We start from the raw sequence: 17,294 nt of genomic DNA, 5'->3' as shown, positions 1-17,294 counted from the left end.
GATGGTCCCCACTTTCTTTGTCTTTGGTAGGCAGAATTAACGCCATTAAGATGATGATATTACCTAAATTTCTATATTTATTTCAAGCATTACCAATTTTTATTCCTAAATCTTTTTTTGATATGGTTGACTCTAAAATATCTTCCTATTTGTGGCAGAACAAAAATCCTAGATTAGGTAAAAAATATTTACAGAAGTCAAAGAAAGAGGGCGGCTTGGCTTTACCAAACCTAAGATTTTACTACTGGGCAGTTAATATACGGTATTTGATATTTTGGACACAAGAATTGACTACAGTAGCTGGCCCACAATGGGTAAATTTGGAATGTAAATCTGTGCAAGATTTCTCATTGATCTCAATCTTAGGATCTTCACTTCCTTTTTCGTTACTCAAAATTAATAAACAGATAACTAATCCCATAGTTAAGTATACATTACGAATCTGGTTTCAATTTCGTAAATCTTTTGGCTTGAATAAGTTTATACTGTCAAGTCCTATAACATCTAATTATTTCTTTCGGCCATCATTTATAGATCAGGCTTTTTTCCTATGGAAAACAAAAGGTATAAAATGTTTTCGTGACCTGTATTTGGATGATAACATTATGTCCTTTGAACAGCTATCTAACAAATACAATTTACCTAAAACCCATTTTTTTAGATACTTACAAATTAGAAATTTTTTATATAATGAATTAAAGTCTTTTTCGAAAGAATGTCCACTGGACATTACAGAGAGAATTCTAACTCTTAATCCTTATCAAAAGGGTTTAGTAGCTATCATTTACAATATGATTATGAAGATACAGCCGGATATATCAGAAAAAATTAAGAAGGAATGGCAGGAAGAATTGCATTGCCCTATATCTACTGAGCAATGGGAAAAATTTTTATTATTGGTAAACTCATCCTCTATTTGTGCTAAACATGCTCTAATACAATTCAAGGTTGTACATAGAGCCCATATGTCTAAAAATAAAATTGCTCGATTTTATTCTTATGTTAATCCAACCTGTGATAGATGTCATTCTGATATTGCTACATTGACTCATATGTTTTGGTCTTGTCCTTGTTTACAAAGCTATTGGAAGGATATTTTTAATATCATTTCAAGAGTTTTAAATATTAATCTTCAACCACATCCTTTTACTGCAATTTTTGGTCTACCTATGATAGATAATATGTGTTTATCTGCTTCTTCTCAGCGAATGATTGCATTTGCTACACTATTGGCTAGAAGATCTATTTTATTGAACTGGAAAGAAATTAATCCTCCAACTGTATTTCAGTGGCTCTCTCAAACCATTTCCTGTTTGAGTTTAGAAAAAATTAGAAGTGTGGTCTTTAACTCCTCAGTTAAATTTGAGGAAACTTGGAGACCATTTATTCAACATTTTCATGTGAGTTAAATGGTCTGATCCTGAACCTTATTGCTACCATCCTGAATTGTATAAATGGAGGTTCGGAGTCATTGGCACTGCTGTGTGTACTTAACATTATACAATTGCCCATGTTAGTTTTTTTTTATATATTGTTTTTTTTTCTTCTTCTTTTTGGGGTTTTTTTTTGTGCTTTTTGTCTTAAATTCTTCATATTAATATTATAAGTTTGGGAGACTTTTTACATTGATAATATATAATTGATTATTAATGAATCTATTGTGTACTCTCAAATGTTTTTTGTACTATATTTTACTTATGTTATGTTCTAAAAATCAATAAAAAGATTTAAAAAGAAAAAAAAAAAAAAACAAATGCAGATATTTCATCTAGTTTCTCTTTGTTTCCCCCCCAATACATACATCCTTTTACACTTTCCACTCACACCCCCTCTCGCAACTTCAAATATCCTTGTCTTATTAGTTTCTTGTTTTGATTTTTAAAAATAACTCAATTTCTCTCTCCACAGATGCTGCCTAATCTGCTGTGTGGTTCCAGCCTTTTCTCTTTTCATAGTAGACAAAAGCTACATATTACTGAGCAACCTCTCTAATCCTGAAAATTAAATTTTATTAACACTTTTCCTCTCAGGATTTCACTAAGCATCAAAATAATACATGCAATGCCAATGGACTCAAAGTAACAAGAAGTCAGTGATGCAATGATACAGACCAGCTCATCACCTAATTCTCTGAAACTCACTCAGGGGCGTAGGCATCATATATGTATTATATAAACCCAATGGCCATTTTATTAGATATACCTACTCATTAATGCAAATATTGTCTCAGTCAATCATGCGGCAGCATCTCAATGCAAATACACATGCAGACATGGTCAAGAGGTTCAGTTGGTGTTTAGACACCAGAATGGGGGGAAAAATGTGATCAAAGTGACTTTGACCACAGAATTCTGGTTAAGGTGGTGCTGTTGAAGATGAGCAACTACTTACCGGTGGTTATCAAAACAAGAAATAAAACTAAATACATTACTAATAGCACTTTTTTCAGTAAAAAAAAAAGGTACGCAATCACAACAAATAATGAAGAAGCAAGCAAAGATGAGGTTGAGTTGAGAGCTGACATGTGCATGTGCAAGCCAAAGCCCAGGTGAGGTTGAGGTATTTTTGAGGCAAAGTGGGGCAGGTGGAGAGGAGGAGAAGTAGCTTCAAAGCCACTCCACCTAAACAGAGGGTGAGGCTTAACTGGTCTAAGCACCAGGCCGATTTGGAGTGGTTGTGTATGTGCCGAAGTGTGGCTGTGGGATCCAGGCCCTATCGATGTCACAGGGCCTGGATCTTGGAACGAGGAACAACCCAGTGTTAGGACGATCTACCGTAGATTCCGGACTACAGAGCGCACCTGATTAAAAGCCGCTGGCTCTAATTTTAGAAATAAAATCAATTTTTTACTTGTAAAGGCCACACCGGATTTTAGGCCGCACCGGATTTTCGGCCGCAGGTGTCCCACGTTGTAATATGAGATATTTACACAGAAAGATATTACACGTGAGGATTTTTTAACTTTTAATTAAATCCATATGGTAACAAAAACAAATACATATTGCAAATGCTTTTTTTCGAACCGTGCCCGTAACGCGGCTACTTTTAAATATACGTTGCGTATACTTCTTTACTGAACAACATTCCAATATCTCCTAACGACTGGTAAAAAATATATATACTGCAGCCTACCAGGAAAAGTTATTGATCGCCTTTAACTTAAAAGCAGCGTTTTCGCTCCGCCGCTCGACGCCCTCCTTCCCGTTTATCGCAAACCGGTATCCCACAAGACGCGGCGAAACCGGGTGTGACGTCATAGCATCCCGCGATGTAGTACAGAAAACAAATATAGTTAAAACTCTTCTAACTTTAACTAGAAAATGAATTACTAAGCGAAAATATTATAAACTAAATAACTGCCATAAAGGCAGCACAATGCTTTTCTTCGAGTGTTTTCCATGTTGATGAGGGTGAGTACAAATGACTGATTTACAATAATTTAATTGTGAAAGTGCGCTTGATTTATCGTACAATTTCATTGGACCTCTGTGAACTACTCATCAATTTTATTGGTCTACTGTTACGAGGCAAAATGTTTACGGCGGCATGAAAAAAAAAATGCATTAGCCGCTCCGTATTAAAGGCCGCAAAGTTCAAAGCTGTTCAAAATGTGGGAAAAAAGTAGCGGCTTAAAATCCGGAATCTACGGTAATCACTGTGCCAGATGGATTGAAATGGCAGGGTGCCAGGACCAGAGGCGAGGGTTGAGCTGATTCTGTCTACTACACGGTGATGTTTACTCTGCTATGCGCAGAACCTATACTGAGGATTTAGCCTGCTTGCTCAGGCTACTCCAAGCTTTGTGTCTGCAGGCTCTTCGACATCTACTCTGCTATGTGCTGAACTGAGGCTTATGTGCTAAATGCTATTTATTAATCTTATTGTTTACAAGGTTTGTTTCTTCTCTCTCTCAACACTGGGTGTTTGTTGGTCCTTCTTGGATTTCCTTGTTTTGTGGTTGCCAATACGGAGACGGATCTCAAATTGCATAATGTAAACATGGTTTGATAATGTACTTTGATCTTTGAACAACTGTGCCAAATGTGGTGGTCAGTGTTTCTCAAAAACTGCTAATATCTTGGTATTTTCATGCACAACAGCCTCTAGAGTTTACAGGGAATAGCGCAAAAAAAACAACCAAAGAGCAGCAGTTCTGTAGATGAAAATGCTTTAAGAGGTGAGAGGAGAACAGCCAGGCGAGGAAAACGACTGCAACTCAGACTTCCACACATTTCAACAGTGGTGTGCAGAAAAGCATCTCTGAACACAATATGTCAAACCTTAAAGTGGATGGGCTACAGTAGAAGACCATGAACATACACCAAGTGGCCACTTTATTAGGTACAGGAGGTACCTAATAAAGTGGCCATGAAGTGTACAAGATTGTTAAAGCAGTGATTCTGATCATTAAAATTTATTAGGCTTGACTTACAAAAGTTTAGATATAATATTGACAAAAAAAAATTGCTGTGGCTGCTAATTACGGCATCTAATGGTACGAGTATGAATTCTCAATCCTACCTACAGTTTAAAGGGTAGAAATGCACTAGAACCAGGGTGATTTTACCCATTATCAGCAATAAATATCCGTCCTCTGCTTGTTATTTCACTTCCAAACACAGAATCACAACAAATAAACTGAAGCTGCAACCTTACCTTTGCTTCCACTCTTTTTGGTTCCGCACAAGAACCCTGCCATGTTTTCACTAACAGACTGTAACACAACTGAGCAAAGTTGCGTGCCAGCCCAGCTGCAGGGGGAGAGGTACAACTGGGCCAAGCACAAGATGAGTAACCAGGCACCACATGTCGTTTCTGTCACTTTGACAGGAACGAAAGCGGTAAGATAGTAGGATGAGTCGCATGCATTGATAAATGGTTTCTAAGTAATCCTGCCGTAGAAATCTTGAACAGAGTCTTCATACTGGCCTTCCGATTTCCTTTTACCCCAATGGAATGTATAGTGAAACAGCAGTTTGCAGGTATGGGACACAATGATTAAATGGTTTAGTAGATAAAATAATGATATTCTGAATACAAAGATAACTTCTGATGAATTATGGTCTGATAATTTTGAACTATTCACTATATCTAAAAGTAGCAGACTCCTACAGTATAAGCAATGATTGCACTTAATGTCTGCTTACAATGCTTCATTGATGAGCTTTAATTGTATTTTTTTCAGATTTTGTTGCATGTTTGACGGCATTTAATGTGGAAATTAATCCTAATTAGGAAAACACAGTAGGACACTATCTTGAGTACTAAATGATTCTCATTCTATTTTGACTTTTTTTCTTGTTGATGGGGTGGAAGTTGAGCTGAAATATCTGAATATACGTCTTCTACAACAAATCCACAAAGTCCAAATTCATCTGCAATATGACTGAAATTCTCAACTTGCTTATTTAAACAAATGTTCAATACAGCCAAACCTAGATTAAAATTAACACGATTGTAATTTCTGAATATTTTTAGATGAAGAATTTGAATCTAAATATCTGAAATGGAAATCGCGACACAGTGCCAAAAAGAGACAAAGGATTGATTCAAGGTAGCTTCAGTTCTGAAACCACATTCATGTCAAACAGCATAATCAGCATATGCTCAGATATAATTTTGTTTATAGTCCTCTCTAGCTCTACTGCGTTATAGACATAATTACAGCATTAGTCTTAAGAAAACAATCTGTAGCAGCACAGATCATGAAGTACTGGTAATGCAAATATATACAGCTTTGCATTTTTTTTCTTTTTCATGTACGTATATCAAAGACAACTTGAATCTATGTTAGTTATGTCAGTTCTTTGGTGATTAGTGAGCCACTGTGGGAACTCTTCATGGTGGGAAAGATGCACGGGTCATTTGTGAGCTAGTGTATTTGCTTAACAGGGCTCAAAAGCAGACTGCTTCAAGAGCCTGGTGATGTTCAGATGAGTGATAGCCTGCCTAACACAAGCAGCTGAATAACTGGGTCCTTGGTGTTGGGGCCCAAGAGGATATTGACTGCACGTTTACCCCTCTAGTGAACTCACAGGATTTTCTAGCGAATTGACTTTATTTCTTACACCCTTCACATATATGAGAAGTAAAAATCTTTACATTATGTCTCTGTCTAAATGAGCAATGTGCAATCATAGTAATTTATAATAGTTTATAATAAATAGAATAATCAATGTAATATAGAGTACACTCAAATCAGTGTGAGTTCATCAGTCTGATGGTCTGGTGGAAGAAGCTGTCCCAGAGCCTGTTGGCCCTGGCTTTTATGCTGCAGTATCGTTTCCCGGATGGTAGCAGCTGGAACAGACAGCATTGAAGGGTATTTTGCCAGTGCCTGTGTTAACCTGCTGCTGGTATTCCAGTTCTGAGAAGCAGAGATTTGCTAGATCATGAGGTAGAAACTACAGATCTATCTGGTAGGCCATGAGTTTTCTGGCAGGCCTGAGGTCTTGATCCTCACAAACCTTTTTCCTCAACTGACAAAAGTCTGTACTTGATGCATTAAAGGCAACATATCTGCTTTTACCACATGGTGGTGCCTGGAAATGACATGTCACAGTCTCACGATGGATCTTTACTGGCAGAGAGCTGTACAGTACTGTTGGAGAAACTGAATGTTGGACCTCTGTCTCGCAGATGTTGAGTGCAAAGCCATCCTCCAGCACACATCAATGAACAAGTCATATCTTGGAGCTCAGCTGCCATGAATGTACAATACTTAAGTATTATCTGCACACAGTAGCTCCTCTACTGTACTTGGGATGACTTGTTTCCAGAAGATTGAAACAATAGACTAAACAGTTTCCCATTAGCTCCACTCTAACAAGAAGTTTCTTGGAGGTGAAGAACGAACAGGAAAATCGCTGAGGTAATGGCCTTCACTGTGATTGGTTTTGCAAACTCATTGGACAGCATCAAGGCTTGCATGCCATTGTAGAGCAAATTAGGATGGAGAAGGTGGTTAGTAGGCAACTCACTGTCAGGAGGGTGTCCCACAGTTCCTCCCAATTGATGGAGTAGTAATTTGCCACTCAAATAAAGCAGCTTCACTGTGAAAGCTGAGATAAGGTATAAAATTAGGTCTGCATCAACGTTCAAACAGGGAACATTTATTGTAAAGTGTTTCCCCGGTAGCAAGTTACTAGGTAACCTTGTTATACAACTAATTACAAATAGCAACAGTGCTCCTGAATCCTAATACAAGTAACCTGGAAGCAGACAATTGCTCACTCCCAGGGATCAATAAGTAGAGGATGAATCACGTCAGCACTGTCTGCACACTCCTGGGCAGGAGGACAGTAACATCCTTAAAAGGCAAAGAACAAGGTAGCTGTCCTCCCAGGAAAACAGTCCAACTGGGAGAACTAAAATATGGCAAATACTTAGGTGAAGCACAACTCCTCTGCATTGAAAGAAAAGATTAGCTTTATTAATCATGTGTATATTGAAATAATCAAAACATACGACAAAATTCATCATTCATCAGTACAGCCCAATGATATGCTGGGCAACCTCCAAATGTCACCATAATTCCTGCCCCAAAATAGCATGCCCACATATCACTTTCTCTAACCTATATGTATTTAATGTGGGAGGAAACCGGAGCACCTGAAGAAATCCACACAATCACACGGATAGTGCACAAACTTCTTACAGTTAATGGCGGGAACTGAACTCTGGTCACTAGAGCTGTAAAGTATTAAGCTAACTTCTCCGTCACTGCGTCACCCAGTGAAAAACAGAGCAGTGGAATCATAGCTTAGAAGGTAGAACAAGAAAATTGTATTTTTAAATCCATATTATACAACCTCTGCAATAGAGTTGGTCACTTCTTTTTAAACAGTAAATAGCACTGAAGTTGAGTTGGAACTCATGGAAGTCCAAAAGTAAAATAGTCAACAGCAATATATACAAGATACTGAGTGCTCAACGTTCTCAATTACAGTGTGCAGAAAATGGCTCGTCACAAAGTCTGCAACAACATAATCTCCCTGACAGTGCAAGAGTCAGCAGCAGTAAAAGCAGAAAATGAATTGGTATCAAGTGGAGACGGGGAAACGACTGGCAGCCAGTGCTACATAAATTTAGTTTTACAGGAATTCAAGTCTGGAACATCTTGACACCATTTTTGGGGATGTACTTCAGGCTACAGTGTCAAAAGAACAATTTTTCACCCCTTTTACTTTTGGTCTTGCCCACACTTCTGGTGTTGAAAGAAAATGATGCATGACTCCACACAAAGTGTGTGTGCCAGGAGTTTTGAACTGGCAAACATTCCACAACAGTATAGCAGAAAACCGCCCTGCCAAGAGCAAGATCTTCTCGCCGCTGTATGCAAGGAGTTTGTATGTTCTCCCTGTGAGCACATGGGTTTCCTCCGGGTGCTCCGGTTTCCTCCCACAGTCCAAAGACGTACTGCTCAGTAGGTTAATTGGTCATTATAAATTGCCTCATGATTTGGCTAGGGTCAAATTAGGGGTTGCTGGGTTTTAAGAGTTGGGAGGGCATACTCCGCACTGTATCTTAATAAATAAATTGAAGTAACAAAAAATAAAGTAAATGGACAACAAAGCATCTGATGGAATGCATAAAACAAGTTGATTTTCAGCTTAAACCATTTTCCTTTCTTCTGAGTCGCTCAACAGGCCAGACCAATATTGAAAGTCAACGACCCATTTCCCTCAATCAAAGTAGAAAACAGGAAATCAAGAATATGCTTGTAATGTGCCATCTTTTGTACAAGGAAAGAGAGGAAGAGAGGTTGATGGTAGAAGGGAGAGGGTATCTCAAGAGTACCTGCAATCTCATGGCTTACCACAATATGGTTTGCTTTCAAATTACAACTGAGTTGAAACCTCATGCAAAATTTTGCCATCTCCTAAAAGCTCAAGATTGAAGCAAGTAAAATACTCACTATCCACCATGGAGGATGAAATGCTTCAGCAATCCTTTAAAATTCATGTACATCACAGATGTTCATTTTAAATTATGTCTGTAAAGGGTTGTGAAACATTTATACATTCAGCACTTGAAATTAACACAGTACACGAGAGGATTGTCCAGTCATCACCTACATCCACTGTGATGAAGTGCTTTGAGAGGTTGATCGTGAAACTTATCAACTTCTGCCTGAGGGGTGACTTGAATCCGCTCCAGTTTGCCTTCTGTCACTACAGGGCTACAGCAGATGCCATTTCTTTGGCTCTTCACTCAACCCAGGAACATCTGCACAGTGAAGATGCATATATCAGGATGCTCTTCATTAACAACAGCTCTGCATTCAACACTATCATTCCCTCAAAACCAATCAATAAGCTCCAAACCTTGGCCTCAACACCTCCTTGTGCAACCAGATCGTCAATTTCCTCACTTGTAGATCCCAGTCAGTTCAGATTGGCAACATCTCCTCCACAATCACCATCAGCACAGGTGCACCACAAGGCTGTGTGTTTAGCCCACTGCTCTATTCACTCTATGTTTATGGCTGTGAGGCTAAGTACAGCTCCAATGCCATATTCAAGTTTGCAGACAATACCACAGTCGTTGGCCAAATCAAAGGTGATGACGAATCAGCCAGCATACAAGGAGATTGAAAATCTGGTTTAACGACACCACCATAAGAACCACTCACTCAATGTCTACAGAACCAAACAGCTGATCACTGACTACAGGAAGAGGAAACTGGAGGTCCATGAATGAGTGCTCATTAGGGGACTGAAAGTGGAGGGGGTCTCTAACCTCAAATTCCTTGGGCATTATTATTTTACAGGATCTGTCCCGGGACTAGCACAAAAGTGCCATCACAAATAAAGCATGGCAGAGCCTCTACTTTCTTAGAAGTTTGCTCAGATTCAGCATGTGGTCAAAAACTTTGATGAACTTCTATAGGTGTACAGTGGATAGTACGCTGACATGGTTGCATCACTGCCTGGTATGGAAACACCAATACACATGAATAGAAAAGCCTACAAAAAGTAATTGATACAGCCCAGGACATCACAGGAAAAGCCCTCCACAGCAATGAGCATATCTACAAGAAGTGGTGCCACAAGAAAGCAGCATCCATTATCAAGGACACCCCCCATCCAGGCTATGGTCTCTTCTCGCTGCTGCCGTTGAGATGCTGGTACAGGAGCCTTGAGTCCCACACCACCAGGTTCAGGAAAAACTATTATCCTTCAACCATCAGGGTCCTGAACCAATGTGGATTAACTTCACTCACCTCAAACTGAACTGATTTCCACAGCCTACAAACTCAGTTTCAATTGAACTGAATTGACTTTATTACTTACATCCTTCACATACATGAGGAGTAAAAATCTTTATGTTACGTCTCTGTCCAAATGTGCAATATGTAATTTACAGTAAGTTGTAATAAATAGTATGTACAACAGGACAGTCAATATAACATAGAAATACAATTGTACCAGCGTGAATTAATCGGTTTAATGGTCTGGTGGAAGATGCTGTCCCAGAGCCTGTAGGTCCTGGCTTTTATGTTGCGGTGCTGTTTCCTGGATAGGAACAGTTTGTGGTTGGGATGTCTCAGGATCCCAATGATCTTTCGGGCCCTTTTTACACCCGTCTTTATAAATGTCTTGAATAGTGAGAAGTTCACATCTACAGATGCGCTGGGCTGTCCGCACCACTCTCTGCACAGTCCTGAGATTGATGAAAGTACAGATCCCATACCAAGCAGTGATGCAGCCAGTCATACTTCTTCCTCTGTAGAAGGTTCTTAGGATTTGGGGGCCCAAACCAAATTTCTTCAACCATCTGAGGTGATAGAGGCATTGTTGTGCTTTTTTTCACCACACAGCCAGTATGTACAGACCAGTAAGATCCTCGTTGATGTGTATGCAAAGGAACTTCAAGCTGTTCACCCTGCAAACCCAGATCCATTGATGTCAATAGGGGTTAGCTTGTCTCCATTCCTGTAGTCCACAACCAGCTCCTTTGTTTTGCGACATTGTTTTCTTGACACCACTGTGTCAGGATGCCTCAATATTATTTGAGATTAGGCTAATCACTGTAGTGTCATCAGCAAATTTAATTAGCAGATTGGAGCTATGGGTGGCGACACAATTATGGGTATACAGAGAGTAAAGGAGGGGGCTTAGGACACAGCCCTGAGGGGCACCTGTGTTGAGAGTCTGGGGGCAGAGGTGACGGAGCCCACTCTTACCACCTGCTGTTGACCTGACAGGCACAAGGCAGGGTGAAGGCCAAGTTCTCTGAGCTTCTTGTCGAGTCTGGAGGGAATTATGGTGTTGAATGCTGAACTGTAGTCCAAGAACAACATTCTCACAAAAGCATCCTTCAGATGTGTAAGGACAGTGTGTAGAGCTGTGATTATTCCATCATCTGTCAATCTGTTGTGTTGATAGGCGAATAGTAGGGGGTCCAGTATGGATGGTAGCATGCTGCAAATGTAGTCCTTGACCAGCCTCACAAAGCATTTGCTCATTACTGAGGTGAGTGCGACAGGATGCCAGTCATTCAGACACGTTACCTTGGTCTTTTTTGGTGCAAAGACAATGGCGAATGTTTTGATGCAGGAGGGCACTCTACACTGGGAGAGGGAGAGATTAGAAATGTTTGTAAATGCATTTCCCAGTTGTGCTGTGCATGGCCTGAATACCCACCCTGTGATGCCGTCCGGTCCCACAGCCTTGTGACTGCCCACTCGATGACTCTACAACTCATGTTCTCACTATTATTTATTGCATTTGCATAGTTTGTCTTTGCATATTGGCCTTTGTGTGAAGTTTTTGATAGTAAAAACCACCAAGAGGATCATTGGGTCTCCCTCCACCCTCCCATTTGTGACATTTGCATTGCAGATAAAGGATCTGAAACCTTATTGAGGATCCCTACCACCCATCCCACAATCTCTTTGACCCACTACCATCAAGAAGGAGGTACAGAAGCATCAGGACTAAGTCTGCCAGACTGAGTAACAGCTGCATCTCTCAGGTTATGAGACTAATGAATACCCAGTCACCGTTTGCCTGTGTTGCACGCTACATGCGTTTTGAATTACATTTTATTAACTTATTTATGGTAATATGTTGGTTTAAGTGTTATGTGTGATGTACATTTTGTGGGTGCACTGTGGTCTGAAGGAACATTTGGTTGGATATGTGTACAGTCAGATGACAATAATTGTTTCTTTGTACTTGTGAATGGCCACAAGAAAATGAATCTCAGGGTAGTATAGGGTGATCTATATGTATTTTGAGAATAAATTTAAATTTACTTTGACTATCAACAAAATTAAAATCCAGCTGTGGAATGTAGGCAACATTTTTATTGACAGGTGCTCAGGAATGATCAAACCATATTTTGAATGCAGCTTTTGTATGGTATAGACACAAGGAGGAATTGAGGAAATATTATTTTTAATTCATATAACACATCAAGAGTATGTTCACTGGCAGAGATGTGAAATGGCTTTTTTTCTGGTTGTGTGGTAAGAATTGGGAGAAATACCAATTCCATATGCTAGAATACTAAAACATCTTCGTTGACAGCACAGTTCAAAGTAAATCTATTATCAAAGTACATATATGTCACCAAATGCAACACCGAGATTCATTTTCTTGCGGGCATACACAGTAAAACCAAGAAACACAACAGAAATAATGAAAGCCCATCAGGACAAACAACCAAGGTGCAAAAGACAACAAAATGTGCAAATATAAAAGGAAAAAAGGAAAAAATAATAAATAATAAGCAATGAATATTGAGAACATAAGATGAAGAGTCCTTGTAAGTGAGTCCATAGGTTGTGGGAACAATTCAGTGTCGGGACAAATGAATTACCCCCTCTGGTTCAAGAGCCATATACATATGTACTGTATACGTAGTACATTTAGTACAATGTGTGCTTCCATTCAACATACTGAATTGGATTATCTACCAATGCATTGTGGTCAAGTTCTTTTGGCAAACAGGGCAATAAAGGGCATAAGCAACATGGATTACACACGGGAGCTACCAAACAAGATGTAATACAGGAACGGCAAATTCTATTTATAGGTCATTCTTGTGATGTTGACTGCACCCAAAATAAAAATGAAGATTTTTTGTTAGCTTTCACTTCTGTATTGCAAAAAAACTGAACTTTGCCTAATGAAAATGTCTTACTATTTATTTATTTTTCATGATGGGGACATCACTAACTTTAAACAACATGCAACAATAGCTTAAGTGCCAAGAAGTCTTCATGAAGGAGGATTCAATAATTCAATTATACAATTAACTCAGCTTTGTATCTGATTACAAGCTTTTGAATTAAACCTACTGGCAGCTCTACTGTAACACGTTTCCATAATTCGAATTGACTATAGTGCGATTGATGGATTAAGGAACATTATTTGTCTTACCTGGGCCACATTGATTATAATGCGATTATAATCAAGAAAGCCTGTTTAAATCTGTGCTTTAAAGACAACTACAACCTGTTCTGTGATAATGCAACTTTTTATAACACAAGGTTTCTTAGGATCACTTTATAGCAGAACTACCTGCACTACTGTGGAAACCCTGTCAAAATCTTCTGCATTTTTGAGTCTTTAAAACAGCTAAATATACATTTCAATATTTATCAATTACAGCTCATCGTTCAACACCATCATCTCCTTATGATGAATCAGTCAGCCTCAAATATGGGGCCTCTATACCACCCTCTGCAAATGGATCCCCAACTTTCTCATTGGGAGACCACAGTCAGTGCAGATTGTTAATAACACCTTGTCACTGACAATCAACACAGATATACCTCAAGGATGCATGCTTAAACCACTGTTCTACATTCACAACTTTGTGGCTAAGCACAGCTCAAATACCATCCATAAATACACCAGTGATATTACTGTTGTAGGCAGAATCGCAGATGGCAGTGAAGAAGCATACAGGAGTGAGATGGTTGAGTGGCATCACAAGAACAACCTTGCACTCAATGTCATTAAGACCAAGGAGTTGATTGATTGTGGGCTTCAAGATATGGAAATTGGGAAAGCACACACCAGACCTCATTGAAGAGTCAGCAGTAGAAAGGATGAGCAGCTTCAAGCTCCTGGGTCTCAACATCTCAGAAGATCTATCCAACACATTGATGCCATCACGAAGAAGGCATGCCAATGGCTCTACTGCATTAGGAATTTTAGAAAATTCGGTATGCCATCAAAAACTCTTGCAATTCTATAGCTTACGGTGAAGAGTATTCTGAATGGTTGTACCGCGCAAGCTCCCCTGCACAGGATTGAAAGAGGCTACACAGTGTTATAGGTGTAACAGCCTGGGAAAGATTTCATTGCTAACATAACGATCTTTCTGTAAAAGCAAGTGTTTGGGCGAGAGATAACGGGTGCTTTGGAATGTGAGCTGGGTCCTTTGTTCAGCAGGAGATGAAGAGGGAAGAAGCTGGAGAGAGCAGGTGGTAGGATTCAACCCGGTGGGGGACCTTGATTCGATGGAGCCAGGTGCCGAGATCGACTGAGGATCAGTGAATTTGATTTTTGGGAAAAGTTCAGCTCCAACTTGTGGACATTTGACTGTTAATTATAATGGGCCCTTTTATTTTTTTCCTTTACTAACCCTTCAGTTAAGATTCATAAGTATAAATCGTATCCAGTGTGCTGTCTGTTATTTCTTGGCACTGAGTTGTAACAGGGTAGCAAATTACACAGCATCCACACAAACCGGGGTTTGGGATGGGAGTGCCATCTCAATCTCACTGCTTTGGCAGGACTGGAGTGTGTATTCCCTAGACTTACACAGCCAAGGAAACCAACGGGGTTTCATAGGCTGAGGCAGTTCCATCACTGGTACAAACCTCCCTGCCACTGACGATATCTTCAGGAGGCGATGCCTCCAGAGGGTGTCATCCATCATTCAAAACCATCAGCATCCAGAATGCCCTCCTTGCAATACTACCATCAGAAAGGAGATACAGAAGCCTGATGAACAGTTTCTCCCATCCACTATCAGATATCCGAATGGTCAGTGAACACTACCTTATTATTCACCTTTTATACTATTTAATTTTGTAACCTATAGTAATTTTTATGTCTTGCACTGTACTGCTGCCACAACAAATTTCAGAACTTATGTCGGTGAACCAAATCCTGATCTTCTAATTGTAATAATACAGAATAAACATACAAATAATTTGTAAGCAAAATAACAAATTTACAAACATAGGAACTTGATAAATATTATTTCCTTCTATCAATAAGAAATTATATAATTTACATAATTACCTTTTAGTGAATGCATTAAATTTTCTTTGGATTTCTTTCATATGAACCTTATTCTATTGCCCTCTAAAGTACTCCCTCATGATTACATATGATAGCAACACACACAAAATGCTGGAGGCCCCAGGCAGCATCAATGGAAAAGAGTACAGTCGACGTATCAGACCAAAACCCTTCAGAGTTAAAAGGAGGGGTGAGGAAAGGGAGAAACACAAGGTGAGCGGTGAAACCGGGAGGGGAAGGGGTGAAGTAGAGAGCTGGGAAGTTGATAGTTGAAAGAGATACAGGGCTGGAGAAGGGAGTCTGATGGAGAGGACAGAAAGCCATGGAAGTAGAACAAAAGGAGGAGGAGCATCAGATGGGCAGACAAGAAGATAAGATGAGAGGGGGGAAAGTGGATAGGGAATGGTGAAGGGGGGTGCAGGACATTAGTGGAAGTTCGAGAAATCAACGCTCATGCCATCAGGTTAGAGGCTACCCCGACAGAATACAAGGAGTCCAGCCTGAGTGTGGACTCATCACAACAGTGGAGGAGGCCATGGATAGACATATCAGAATGGGAATGAGAAGTGGAATTAAAATGGGTAGCCACTGGGAGATCCCCCTTTTCTGGTGGGCAGAGCATAAGTGCTCAGCAGAGCAGTCTCCCAACCTACGCCAGGTCTCACCAATATACAGGAGGCCACACCAGGAGCACCGGATTCAGTATATGACCCCAGTCGGCTCACAGGTAAAGTGTCGCCTCACCTGGTAGGACTGTTTGGGGCCCTGAATGGTGGTGAGGGAGGAGGTGTAGCTCTTGTTCCGCTTGCAAGGATAACTGCCAGGAGGGAGTTCAATGGGGAGGGACAAATGGACAAGGGAGTTGTGTAGGGAGCGATCCCTACGGTAAGTAGAAAATGGAAGGGAGGGAAAGATGTGCTAGATGGTGGGATCCCATTGGAGGTGGTGGAAGTTGCACAGAATTATGTGCTGGATGCAGAGGCTGGTGGGGTGGTAGGTGAAGACAAGAGGAACCCTACCCCTGGTAGGGAGGCAGGAGGGAAGTTTGTGCACTAAGAATTTATTAATGGCAGTTCAGGTTTGCGGCCCTAATTTTCTTTCTCTACTCAGGCAGCCAAAATCTATGCTAGCATCAATTCTTTCCTTCTCTGAAAAAAGATACACAAGATATATAATATTCTCCATTATATAATATGCCAAGAACTTTGCCGACACAATAGCAATGGTGGTGAATTTTGTCTTGCTATCTACATTCACTGAGAATGGAAACTACTAATTTCTAGAGTCTTGCTTTGCTCCTTGACTGTCAATGGCAGTGTGAAACAGCAGGTTGCTTGAGGATGTCAAGTGTAAGTCCCACTCTTTCCTATGTTTTAGGAGAATCGACAATAACCTGAAAATCAATCACAGAAAATCACATATAAAAGCATCAACTCCTTACTGTAACTTGACACTCAAACTGGAAGGAGCTTCATGCTTAAATGGAATCAGGATAAAGAATAATATTTGTCTTGTAAATCAACTCCACTCCAGTAGAAAGCGCAGTACAGTAGAGCAGCGAAGACTGACAAGAGGGTCAATGCGACAACACAGCCTCCAATCTATACTGGGATTCAGTCTGTCATGGACAAACTAGTTAGGATTGTAGTATGTCATCATGCTGCTGGTTTAGAATGGCTATTTAAAGCATTTGAGGTCCTGTGACTTCAGAGTCACAGAGTATTAAAGGAAAACTATTTTGTTCATTGTGGCAACAAACAGAGTACTATGTCCACTTCTGGTCACAAAACTTCAAGAAACAGGTAAACCTCACAATCAGAGATAGACAATTATACGAAAGTGAAAGTAGAGAGATTTCTTGACAGAGCAATTATTAATCAACTCAAAGTCATAATGGACACAATGATTTTGCATTTAGCCTCCAACTGGCCCAACAACTACAACACATGCAGAGACCAAAAATTTAGAAGTTGTCCATTAAAACCACTTTCTGGGATCAAAAGGTGGATCTGCAACAAAATCTTA

General features: G+C 39.9%; 1 protein-coding gene and 1 long non-coding RNA gene across 5 annotated transcripts in view; one reads left to right on the top strand and one right to left on the bottom strand.

Moving 5' to 3' along the window:
- The window catches only part of LOC140734743 (beta-parvin), a 70,240-nt gene that overhangs the window by 35,784 nt on the left and 17,162 nt on the right, over positions 1 to 17,294 (bottom strand). The window contains exon 1 of one of the 4 annotated variants that reach the window (XM_073059160.1): positions 16,711 to 16,824. The exons of 2 other annotated variants lie outside the window; for them this stretch is intronic. In XM_073059160.1, the coding sequence (XP_072915261.1) occupies position 16,711 (1 nt within the window). In that variant the 5' untranslated portion in view covers positions 16,712 to 16,824. Of the gene's footprint in view, positions 1 to 4,656; positions 4,746 to 16,710; positions 16,825 to 17,294 lie in introns of those variants that run through there. One more of the 4 variants, XM_073059158.1, reaches the window with a different exon arrangement.
- On the top strand, positions 4,867 to 12,269 carry LOC140734118 (uncharacterized). Its single transcript, XR_012100481.1, has 3 exons — positions 4,867 to 4,982; positions 5,479 to 5,554; positions 11,847 to 12,269. It is a non-coding gene; the product is annotated as an uncharacterized lncRNA (long non-coding RNA).

The sequence above is a fragment of the Hemitrygon akajei genome, chromosome 10 (assembly GCF_048418815.1).
Source record: "Hemitrygon akajei chromosome 10, sHemAka1.3, whole genome shotgun sequence".
NCBI classification, from domain to species: domain Eukaryota; kingdom Metazoa; phylum Chordata; class Chondrichthyes; order Myliobatiformes; family Dasyatidae; genus Hemitrygon; species Hemitrygon akajei.
The sequence above is the reverse complement of the archived record's forward strand: the minus strand, read 5'-3'. Positions and strand labels throughout refer to the sequence as shown.